This window comes from Neopelma chrysocephalum, unplaced genomic scaffold, assembly GCF_003984885.1.
Source record: "Neopelma chrysocephalum unplaced genomic scaffold, ASM398488v2 Primary Assembly neopelma1_59, whole genome shotgun sequence".
Taxonomy (NCBI): Eukaryota; Metazoa; Chordata; class Aves; order Passeriformes; family Pipridae; genus Neopelma; species Neopelma chrysocephalum.
In genome coordinates, this window is record NW_020897714.1 from 2,554,676 (window position 1) to 2,567,823 (window position 13,148).

The 13,148-nt window shown below is 39.4% G+C and overlaps 1 protein-coding gene across 1 annotated transcript in view; it reads right to left on the reverse strand.

Moving 5' to 3' along the window:
• Positions 1-13,148, reverse strand: part of PTPRR (protein tyrosine phosphatase, receptor type R) — a 154,184-nt gene that overhangs the window by 135,424 nt on the left and 5,612 nt on the right. The window contains exon 2 of the mRNA XM_027679782.1: positions 3,064-3,368. Coding sequence (XP_027535583.1) covers positions 3,064-3,368 — 305 coding nt within the window. The remainder of the gene's footprint in view (positions 1-3,063; positions 3,369-13,148) is intronic.

The window sequence follows — 13,148 nt, forward strand, 5'->3', positions numbered from 1 at the left end:
CCTCAACAAACTAGTTGAACTGAACACACACATGCACAAAAACAAACAACAGGAACTTAATATCAGGTAATGAGATGGAAAGCCTTTACTTAAAATAAAACTCACTCCCAGAAAATAAATCCTTCTTCCTCCTCCCTTAGGCAAACAAGCACTACAATTTCCCCAGTTTCAGTAAAATTACTTCTTAACATGCACTCTTTATTGTTAGTCACAAAACACCCCTTTTTGACAGAATACCTGGAGAATTCTTGGCTTCATGCACTCTGCTGTGCATTGGCAACATTTTTTTGTCAGATAGTTTAGACCTTAGCACAAAATGTGATCTTGTAATAGTTCTACATTAGGCATCCATTCACCCTACCTTTCCACCTTTATCATGAAGAAATGGATCTTGAGTCACTGCAATTAGATTGAATTTAGTTTCCTCCCCTCTGCAGAACCAACAAAGCATTGATTTATTGAAAAAAAAAAAAGAAGTTGCTGGCTTTTATATGAAATCCTAGTGTGCACCTGTCATGTAACTGGATTATAGGAAGCAATAACACTAGCAATTGCCCTTTCAAGTTGAGTAACCAACAACACTGCTAAAGGCTGGAACAAATAGAGTCAGCCAGGGCAAAACAACAACTGTTGACTCTTGCCCTACATGATAAAAACCAAAAAGCAACAAGCAGTAAGTGCTAATTAAAAAAAAAGAGGGAGCGATATATGAGCAATTCAAAACAAAACAGATTCTCTTGGCAATGACATTAACATTACAACCTTCTTCAGGTGACATTCAAGAGGGAGAAACAAAATTTTGAAATACGGAAACGTGGAAGGAGCATGTCTGCGCTTGGATGATGACAACTATCATGCTGTGGGACAGCTGCCCTTTTAAGGAAGACACCTTCAGAATTTCTGATGGTAGGATAATCCAATCACTGTCTGAGTCTCAGCATTTTGGCTTTAAACATAGGCTTCCCCAAAGACTTTTTCTGAAAGGATGACATTAAAAACAAACTAAAACCACTGTCCTTCAGTATATCCAGAGATAGCTGAAGATCCTAAGCAATAAACAGCTTTCATGTCATGATTAGCTCATGCTGTTATACCCCCCTTAAAGCACATATGGTTCTCAACCAGAACAGAAGACTTTAGAGCAGCAGCTCCATCCTAGAAATGGAGTAGCAAAGCTTCATACTGAAGTCACTTAATGAGAACTTAATATAGATTTAATAGACCTTTTTTATGTGACTTCATGTGCCAATTGGAAATCTGCCTCATTTAGCTTTTAATGCAGGCACAGAGCCAGTCAGCTAAAATCAGTGTAGCCCAAGAATATTTTGCATGATTCTTCCACTGCAAGTTGAGAACTGCAGGCCTCCAAAACTGTGCAAAACTCTACTCAAATAACAGGTCATAGATAGGAATGTCATCTAATGAAAAAAATGAATGGCCATGCATATTCTGAGTTCCTTGCACTAAAAGAAAGGTTTCACCTTCACAGGAGCTGAAATAATGCTTGCTATGGAAAGAAGAGAGCGGATACCTTCACTATGGAGTTGGCCCTGCCGGCTTAGGCTAGCTTTGGGGCATAGATGTATCCAGCTTGCTTGACATCTTCTCGTCCTGATCAGTACCATTCAGTACTGGGAATCTGTTTGCAGTTTGCATGTCCTCAGCAAAGCAAAGTCGTCAGTACCTTATTTTGCTCTGATATGGACACTTTCACACAACTGAATCTAGTCCACTAACAGTGTTAGCCATTTAAACTCAAATGAGGAGTTCTCATTCATATGGGATGCAACAAGTCCAGAGTATAGCTTTTTGAGCCTAGTTCCCTGATAGTACTTTATAATTATACTTTATATTTTTACTTTACATTATAGCACTTATATATACTAATATATTTATACCAACTTTATCATTAGACTAATAAAATTACTACTTTCTTTTTTTCCCTTGATTGTTCTTTTCATTGTCACTAGTCTTTCTTGTATTTAGTGCATTCATGAGGGCAAATCTCTAGAGTACAGTACGGGGAACTCATACGGGATTCTGAAACACTTCATGCCCTAGTGTTCTATGCTCTGTCTTTTTACTTTGTTTGTAAAGGCCATTCTCTTTTAATCTAGCATTTGCCTCTGTACAGAGCAATCTACAAGGTTCAGTTTAATCTTTATTAGTTCACCCTAATGAGTGCATGAGCCATCATGAGTGGCTCTTCTTCCCTCCAGGAATGAGAAAGATGAGCCCAATCTCATCTGCATAATCAAGTAGGGCTGCCTATGCACCAGCATGAGGCAGAGCAGTGTCCATGCAGAACACATACAGATTGTGCTGTGCACCCTACAGAGGACAGCTCTACTGACAGTAGGCTGCTCCACTGGCCTCAAAGGTGAGGATGCAGCAGGGTGGCACCAGTATACCATTAAACTGACATGCCCTTCTTTCCAGGAGGGAGCACTGCCATCACATTTTTGAGAATATGAAAGATCACATACAGAGTTAACTGACAGAGGAGGGTCCCCAGTCCATATGTCCCAGAAGTATATATGGCTTAAACCATCAAAAACATAGTTCTTATTCTTAGCAAGAAATATGTTTTTTTTCAAAGCACTATGTAAGCATAATAGTGGATTTACCAGAGAAACAGAAGTGAATAAAAACTTTGTGTCACCCTTTTAAAGTCTCCCTGCCACTGTAGTATTGTTCCCTGAAGTACATTTACTTGTGCCCTATGCAGAATGAGTATAAAGCCCATCCAGTAAAAGTGGTGCAAACATCAGCCAAGACAAGAGGATTAACAGCATTGGAGGCAAAGGTAAGTCCTTTAGCTACAGAGAAGCTATATTCTGCACTGATCCTTCAGATTGCTTGTTGATCAGAGTGAGCTTATATGAATGCAAATTCCGCTAGTATGGAAGAAATTCAAGACGTGGTCATTATTTAGATTTAGATTATCAGTCAGGCAGTGGAATACGAAATCTGGATACCCAAAATTACAATCTGTCTATATTTATCTACAGGTATATTTATTCACAAAAAATCCTCCTCCAGAACTCAGAAAAAGTCACTTACCACAATAATCACATTCGTTGTAGGAATCGGGAGATTCTCCACTTCCAAATCTTGACCAGTCATTGCTAACAGATTGAGGGATGGGTCATAAACAGATCTGGGGAAGGCTGATTTAACAATTATTGCAGGGTGCAACTTGCTTATTTTGGTGTGGGAAGAAGAATGGAAATTTTTCTTGGAATCCTTATAACTGCCTGTATCCAGACTTTTCTCCACACTCTGCACATGGTGATAAATAAACACAGGTTTTCCACTCTTTTGCTGATGAATTGCCAAAAAGTAGTCATTGTCTTCAGAAAGGCAGCCTGTAGAAAAAGAAGAATAAGTTTAGAATGTCTCGCTAAGCAATTCTGTGGATGGATGGCACTGGAAATTCAATGAGATCTTTGGGTTCTGCGAAATTTGAAAAGAATACAATAATTCCATTAAACTCCCACAATGCATTTTCTATAGCAACAGGTTAACAGCACTACAGAGAGTACTACATATGTGAACTGTACCCCATTCTTAAGCTGAATTTCAGAGGGCTTTTTAAAATGTTATTTATACTTTTAGCCATGGTTACATTTCAAAAATAATGTGAAAGAGCAGAGCACATGCTGAGCCAAGTTCAACTCCTTATTGGTATCAACTCCAATAGGAAAACATATGCAGCTGACTTTATAATGTATCTAATCACCCAGTAACACCAAAGATGAGAATTGTAGTGATCATCTTTTATATATGGGCACTTAAAGAGAAAAGGCCAAGAACCAGATAAAAAAATCTGACTTAAACACGTAAGAAAGAGAAAGTTCAGAGAAGTCCATAATCATAACTCTGCATTCCTTGTTCAGCTGCTTATATCAGGAGGCCTTCTAGTCCCTTGTGCCAAATCTTGTTATGACCCAACCTTCACTGAAGCATCACCTGGCCAACCAATGGAATATCTGGCTATCTGGCTCTCTGAAGAAGAGATAGAGGTGTGTGGATTTAGCCATACCTTGCATAACTCAGTGTTGGGCACAAAGAACTCTCTTAGATTATGGAGACAGGGGACTCAAGCATTCCTCTAACAAGAACAGGCTGAGAAAGTTGGGCTTGTTCAGCATCGAGGAAAGACTGAGAGGGGCCCTCATCAATGTCTGTAAATATCTGAAGGGAGCGTGTCAGGAAGACGGACCCAGGCTCTTCTTGGTGGTGCCAGGCAATAGGACAAGAGGCAATGGGCAGAAACTGATGCACAGGAAGTTCCACCTGATATGAGAAAGAACTTCTTTACAGTGTGGGTGACCACATACTGGAACAGATTGCCCAAAGAGATTGTGGAGTCTCCCTCCCTGGAGATATTCAAGAACCGTCTGGATGCAATCCTGTGCCATGTGCTCTAGGATGACCCTTCTTGAGCAGGGAGGTTGGCCCAGATGACCCACTGCGGGCCCTTCCAGCCTTAGCCATTTGATGACTCTGTGATTATATGGTTTTAACAAACTATGTATTAGTAAAAAAAAAAATTTTTTTTTGATAGACAAATACTTCCTGATGATGCCTTCATAAAAGCAACCAGGACTAAATTTTTATTTGTTTTTGGTTTTTGGTGGTTTGGGATTTTTTTCATGGATGAAACATATTGAATCTTCAGTGCCTTTAAGCTGAATAGAATAGCTACAACAGCCCAGTTCAGCTCACAGTCTGAAAGACAGTGGATCTGACCAGAAAAATAGGCAAGGATCCGCTCCCTCACAGATAAAAAGTAACCGAAGCTGCATTAGTCACCTCCTGGAAGAGCACTCTAAGAAACCTCTGTGGTACAAAAGGGATTTTATGTTCTGAGAGAAGTGAACCCAGAGAGCTCACTCTGATCAGTCTGGAATTTCCTCTACAGATGCTGTTGGAGTAAATGGCAATGTTAAATCTGGGAGCTGATTTTTAGTTAAAAAATATAAAATCTATGTTATTTTAATTCTTATAATGAGGTATGAAGAACAGCTTAGCACCAACAACATTTCAATTCAGGGTGAACAAGAAATCATTTTGTGCTATTCAGACTGAATTTTTTCTCTGATTTTTTTGCTTCTGTAAGCAAATCAAAATATTCATTTGCACTACCCAGTGCCCTTAGGAGGTTTCAGTGCAGGTAATTACATTCTGTTGACCTAATTTCCTCACGAAATTTCAGTTAGGGAAATCAAGGACAATACCTTATCTTGCTATGGGATTGCTATGTATCATTGGAAAATGCATTCTCTGGCAAAAGTGGGTCCACGCCTGTAGGCGGTGAAGCAATTAAGAACATACATGAACAGAAAATCAATAGTACTACTCTTTTAAATGGTTAAAACAAACACAATTTCCTGGATGACCACTGAAGTCACATGTGTACAGCTGTTGTCAGGTCTTGATTGGGAAGATGTCTGAGAGCAGGACAAAAAAAAAAGAGAAACTGCAGGGTATAGTCTTAAAGACGGCTGAATTTCAAAACTTGTTAAGCTTGATGGGATCTCATTAAGCATTGTGGGTGTTGGCTTCATTGACAAAATCCTAAGGGCTGGCCTTAACTAGCAATTCAGAGAGTTGCATCAGGAAGCGTCAGCACTTCTCATTGTCAACTACTTCTCACAGTCTCCTCTTTACTGGATTTATTTTTATGTCTCCTTCCCAGAAAACCAGTATTCCAAAACTGATAATAGATAATACACAGGAATGTAACCACAGACACATTTGGTGTGTCCTCTTTGCTTCCTTCATTCTTGTTCCTTTGCTTCTGAGGGAGTCAAATCCCCTGTGATTCTCCTGAAATTCTTTATATCCTACCCACTTTAATATTCCAAGTTTCCCTCTTATTTCACTTATTTTTACTGAAAGAAGCAGAAAAATATTATAATTGTCTAGCAGCCCAAATTCTTCACTGAATAATATTTTTGTTAAAACAACAGTTAAAGGAACCCCCTGAAAAGCGCACTTGCCTATGAATCTCAGTACTTTTTTACAACAGAATCACCATTTGCTACTAAATCCCAGCAGACTTGCTTCCATTAGATTGATAAATATCACATCAGTAACAGGAGTCCCTGCAGCCACACATGGTCCATTGCAGTAGATTTTCAAGATGGACAACAAAATGTATTTTGGTAATGGCTCAACCTGTAGAAATGAGAAATTAACACAACATAACACTTTATACTCACAGAAAAAATTTTTCATCAGCTGACAGCAGGGAAGTTCAAATATGTTCCAAGAAAATTATTATGCTGAATTTGGTTGTCTGGGAAGTCCACACAGCCCCCGTATCTTAAGTAGGTTACATGATTTACAGTGCCCCATATGAAAAACTTCATTAACCCTAGTAGACTGTGTATAAGGCCCTAACCACAACCAGACTTCAGCTCCCGGACTGCCATGGAAGCCTCAGGTGACCTTAACAAGTGGGCCACCATTGATACTACAGGGGAATATAAACTTCCGCTTAATCTGATGAAGGAATAATATATTCTTTCTTGACTCTCCTGGCTTTAGCTCTGAACACAAGCAGTAGGTACCAAACAGACACTTGGAGAATTAAGTACTTAGAAACACCAGCACTTCTGCTACATACCACCTTTAAATATTGCCACTCTTCAACTATTAAGGAAGAGAAGATTGGGATTACTGTATCAAGTTCTGTACTTCTACAGAAAAAGAAAATGCTTCTCTGTTGCTCACAGGGAAACTGGCAGAAGCTATGAAGAATTGGAGTATGCTTCAGATACCCCAACATACACAAAAATTCAGTAAATTTGGCCTAGGACAAGGCTCAAAAAAAAGAACTCCTAGAGGTTTCTCTTCCAAAGTTTAGCAAACTTTATGCTAAAGTATGTCTAATATTCTGCTCACACTACCCTATTTGAACTCTACTTCAAGATGCAGTTATTTATGACTCACTTAAAATATTCATTCAGTGCTACTATTACCTTTTAACTAAAATAATTGTATTCCTCCTCTAAAAATTTACTCTCCTCAAGTGTATTTACAAAGAATTGTAGTTTATTCTGCCTTAGCATTGAGGAGAACAGATTATATGTACAGATTTACTTCTAACCAAAAAACCTCACCTATTTGTCAGTTAAGTATAGCTGTCTTCATGTCAGCCGGTCAAAGGAGGTGATTGTCCTGCTTTGCTCTGCACTGGTGAGGTCTCACCTTGAATATTGTGTGCGGTTTTGGGCACTGCAATATAAGAAAGATATTAAGCTATTGGAGAGTGTCCAAAGGAGGGTAACAAGGATGGTGAAGGGCCTTGAGGGGAAACCGTATGAGGAGCAGCTGAGGTCACTTGGTCTGTTCAGCCTGGAGAAGAGGAGACTGAGGGGAGACCTCATTGCAGTCTACAACTTTCTTGTGAGGGGAAGAGGAGGGGCAGGCACTGATCTCTTCTCTAAGGTGACCAGTGACAGGACCAAGGAAATGGCCTGAAGTTGTGTGGGGTTTAGGTTGGATACTAGCAAGAGATTCTTCACCCAGAGGGTGGTTGCGTGCTGGAACAGGCTCCCCAGGGAAGTGGTCATAGCACCAAGCCTGGCAGAGTTCAAGAAATGTTCGGACGATACTGTCGAGCACATGGTGTGACTCTTGGGGTGTCCTGTGCAGGGCCAGGGGTTGGACTCAATGATCATTGTGGCCCCCTTCCAACTCAGCATATTCTGTGATTCTGTGATACAGTGGAAAATATTATTTCATTATTTGTTCCAAAATTAACAATAATCAGTGGTTACTTTCAAATTCACATCAGAATTTCTCTGAGAAGCAGGTTTGTGTCTAGCTTTGCTTCTAGAAAACAATCTAACTTTTCTTCATGTAAATCATCTCACTTAATAACCATTTCAACTCTCTTTAATAACAGATGCTGCACTGTGACTCTATACTGATATGATTTGTTGATTCTGTCTTCCAGTTCTTCTGTCTGTACGATGTAGTGATCGGTCACCACTCTTTTTGTTAGACTTCAGCTTCTGATGAATATTGCTATTGCTTTCTCTGTTCTCCACCTACAGGTTAACTTCTCCTTTTTCCTTGCAGCTCCTCAGTAATGCTGCTGTTCCTTAAGGGTTTTTTTAACAATAATGCCTGTCTTGATCCTGCTTCCATGTTTGTCTACTGTAAACCCCTTCTTTAATTTAGTTGCTTCTGTACAACAGTATTCTCCTTCCTCAGAATCTCAGATTATCTTTAGTTGTATTTCCAATCCCTGGATCTTCTAGAGCCTCTACCAACTATAACACTTCATCTATTAAAGTGCAACAGAAAGCTCCAAGGTGATATAGAATGCATACTTTCTAAATCTGAACATCTTCACTGCTTGTGCTAATTTCAGTATTTCTACCAATGCCACAATTTGCCATCTTCCCGAAAGGAAAATTGGACAAATCCCTATGAAATGCCTTGTTCTGCTGAATCCAACTGTTCTGCTTGCTGGTTTCAACTAGGTGTTCAATTATTTTCTTAGTTGTCTGCAGAAACATACAAAATCCAAGTATTTCCAGCAGGAATTTAAAAAAAGTCTACAGAAAACTGATGGAAAATGGGACAGTAGAAGTTCATGTGAAATACCCACATGGTCCCAATATATGAGAAGCACAAAATTTCCACAGACAGGTAAATCACAAGAACCCTAGACAGTACACTGTTCTAAGCCTGGCTTACACTACAAATTTGCATTACATATGCAGAAATCAAAGCCCATAATAGATAGTAAATCTGATGTGAAGGATGTTGTGGGTACTTTTGACTGTTCCAGTTGGCCTCTGCTTAATAGGCTCTCTTGACTCCCTGAATAGTCTCAGACAGTTAACATTTTATCCTAAAGCAATCTGACAGAAAATTGTTAGATTCCCAATTCCCAAATACCTTCACTTTTGCTAAAACAGACAGATAAAAAATTTTAAGATAATCAAGATCCATTAATCAACCAATAACACAGTAGTATGCTTTTTCTCTTCTTAAAACATAAAAATATAACAGCTCTACAGACATTTTATCTCACATGCTTGTTAAGGAAATGATGGGTGCCCCACTTGACTCCCTACTCACCCCACTCTCAGACAGTCAGATGAGTTTTCCTTACTGGCTCAACCCCAGGTTTCCCATAGCAGAGTCTCAGACTTCTGGTACCTTGAAATAATTTTATCATGATGCAACAACACAAAAACAGCTTGAGCTGGGTGCCTCCTCCTTAACATCCTCTACAGCTAGAAAACAGAAATTTATTTGACTGGAAAAGGAAAGTCCCAGTGGGACACAACATAAACCAAATAGAGCCAAGATAATGCTGTCTAAAATCACAATGTGTGTCTGGAAAAACAATTTGAGGTCATTTTCTTAAGTCTTTCTATTTGTCTTAATCTGAACAAAATAGATTCATAATAGGGTATGCTCCTGAACAGCCAGTTCTATAATGAAATAGACTGTATATTTGCTACTTGTAAGTAGTGCAGTCACCCCCAAATCCACTGACAGAAGTGCTATGCTATATCTAATTACTAAGTAAAAAGTAGCCTACTAAGTAAAAGGCAGCCTCATCTCCTCAGATGGTAAGATTGACGGAGATATAGACAACGGGTTAGCAAAGGCATATAGTGCCTTTGGAAAGCTTCATAAAAGAGTTTGGTGAAATAAACACTTGAAGAAAAGTACAGAGATCAGTGTTTACAGAGCCATTGTGCTGTCTACTCTTTTATATGGATCTGAATCTCAGGTCATCTACCGCCACCACCTGCGACTCTTAGAACACTTCCATCAATGCTGCCTCCGTACAATCCTAAACATCCACTGGTCAGATTATGTGACTAATAGGTCTGTTCTAGAACAAGCAGCAGTCACAAGTATTGAGGCCATGTTGCTGAGAACTCAGCTGTGTTGGGCAGGGCACGTCTCAAGGATGAAGGACCACCGCCTCCCTAAGATCCTGCTTTATGGTGAACTTGCCACTGGCTGTCCCATGAGAGGAGCCCTGAAGAGAAGATACAAGGACTCCCTGAAACAACATCTCAGCCTTGGCCATATTGATCAACATAACTGGTCTACTCTGGCCTCCAATTGGGAGGTCTGGAGACACACCATCTATAACGCTGCCGATGCTTTTGAGAAAGCACGCAGGATCACTCTTGAGGAGAAAAGACAATGCAGAAAGAATCATGCCTTGCAGAATACACCACCTTAGGAGTCTTTCTGCTGTGCCTTTTGCAACCGGACGTGCCTGTCTCGTATTGGCCTTTTTAGCCACCAGCGTGCTTGTAACAAACGTGGGTAGAGCTCTCCCCAAATCTTCATTCGCGAAGCCTAGCCATGAAGTAAAATGTGTAAGTGAATACAGATACATAGTGCACATGTTTTAAAACTCCCACTTAATACTCTAACTAGCACTATAATAACACTGAAATCTCTTTACAGTTACAGATAACTTGGTATATTACACAGCTAGAGATTTTCATGCTAAAAAGATGAAAATTGGAGGGAAAAAACCCAGAAAATGTAGAGTCATTTCATATGGGAAAAACATACTGAAACTTGATTGACTGCTTTCTAAGACAAATTTAACTCAAATGCAATTTGAATTACAGTACTTAATGCTATTGCCAAATAATTTCTCATTTTCAGTAAAAAAAAGACTTACTAAACTTTGGTAATTGAATTTTGTACCCTGAGCTCCCCATGCTCTTTTTCTTTCTGTTTGCTCACCGCTCTGAAAGATCCTCTTTGTCCCATACAAACTTTCTCCAAACCTATAAAGCAGCCCCAGATTTTGGACAGGTTCAGCTTTATCACCTGTTGCACCATGGTTCATTACTTCTTGGACAGCCACCCTAGTCACTGAGAGAGGCAGGTCAATGTACTTATGCAGACCATTGATCAAACCTCGCCAATAATGCCAAAGTTCCTACAGCTGGGATATTCATTGTCTGCCTCTTCTTAGACCATTAAGATAGAAATGGACTCATACCCTGCAGAGTAGTTTGCAGTTCTCTCTTGTCTATATAAGGGCCAAGAAGGTGCTGGCCCACAGGAAGGAGAAAACAAATGCTTAAATGCTAAAATGCTTAATATCATGCTAGCCATTTATAAGCATGGCTCTAACTCTTTAGGAGTCACAGTGACAATGAAACTAAGAGAAATGCTAACTACTGGTAACTGTAGACATAGGATGAACACTGCTGTAGGTTTCAAAGACTTCTGTCTCTTCTGGGCTATGAAGGTTGTCCCTTCTGGTGCAGGCAACAGGCTCTCTCTTTGGCTTTGCCTTTAAAATACACAAAATCTATTTTTTTATCCCTATTTCATCTACCTTACCAAGTGGTAAGAAAAAAAGAAAAAAAAATAGAAAAAAAATCCCAAACAAACCAGTAAACATATCAAAAGGAGTCAACATATCTGGTGGGAAGTAAAAAAAGTTTTAAATTATGTTGAAAGTAAAAATGAAAACAAAAGCTGTCTGGAGACAGTATGCCTAGCATCTGTACCATCTAGTTAGCAATATGTCTTACTATCAGGAAGAGTACATCAATCAAACCTAAATCTCATTAGGATAAAGCTATGCAGTTCTAGCTAAACACAAACCACTGTTCAACTTTAGCATGATGCACCACAAATTATTGACAATAAAATGCAGTTAAACGGTGGCTAAAATATGAGTTGAACATTAGGTGGACAACAGAATATACTTTCAAAAGTGTTTTTGAAACCAGGTAATTTTTTGGTAAACCAGGGAAACCTGAAAAGGAAAAAATATGAATCCACTTGCTGCTTTGGTAAAACATGCAGGAAGAAACACATTGAAAATTTTGGAACTGACAAAAAAATTCACCTGGGAAACTATTTTCCCACATATTACAGAGGGATTTGCAGGCTGTGATTGTTTCCATCATTCAGAGATTAATGCCAGAACACAAAGCCTGATCAGATCCTTCCTTCACACCACAGCTTCCTCTTTAGACAAAACCTGTTAAAGCAACACAATTTAAGCTATTCCCTACCCAAAGCAGGTTGCTAGACCTAACAATCAGGCATACTCCTGTATAGCTTCTCACAGCCTCCTTCAAGCAGATCAATTTCTCATCCCTGTTGCTTTCAAAGCCTTGTTCATGAACAAAGATGAGTACACCTTATACAGGTAAGTGAAGCCAAGAGTTTATTGTTAGCATAATAAAAATCTTAACAATCTAATTCAAGAAGAATTGTTAGTCTAGATCTAATTTTTATAGAAAAACAAGGGATACAGAAGAAGTCACAATTATAGGAATTATACAATTTAAACTGTCTATCCCTTTCCCTGGTGTTACTATAACTTCATGCTTCTTTGGGTCCTCAGGTCAATTGTTTCACACTAGTGTTGTCAATCAGGGGATGTCATGAGGTGCTGTCAGCATCTGGAGTCCTTCATCAGGAGGAGTATGATGTTCGTGCTGATGGATTCTTCTTCCTCCTCTCTTCTTTCTTCCTCTTAGGGCCTTATATGTATATATATTTGTTTTCTAACATGCATTTATATCTACTCTTTCTTCAAATGTTCTGCAGATTCATGTTACATCTGAATTTACAAAAACTGGTGCCACATATGGATGTTGGATACTATCTCTTCGCTCTTGTTGTCTTCGTTAACACCTAAAGCCACTTTTCTCAAACTCCAGGACTGGATTTTTACCTTTTACTGAGCTTTTTATAGCATGGGGTCTTCAGTGCCGAGATTGTGCCCCATCTCTTATCATCCTGTGCCTGCACTCCTCTACATCACATCCTGTGCCTCCACTCTCAGCGCCTCTGCTATTTTACTAAGCCTGTCTTACTGCTCCTGTGCAGACTAGACTAGAGTTTTACCACACAAACATAAACAAGATTAAACCAGATATGAATGCTTGATTAATTAGAAAAACCACTGTCAGGGCTAACACAAGTAAAACAGGCAAGAAAGTTTGGGCAGAGCAGGCCTGACAAGTCCCAATCATGAGGCCTTGCAAACTCAGGGCTTTGTTACTAGCAATGGCAACACCTCATTACAGGGCCACGAGGTCACAGTCCTTCATAGGAAGGGTTCTGTGCTTTCCTAGCTAGATCCTTTTCGATTAAAAGGCCAGGCC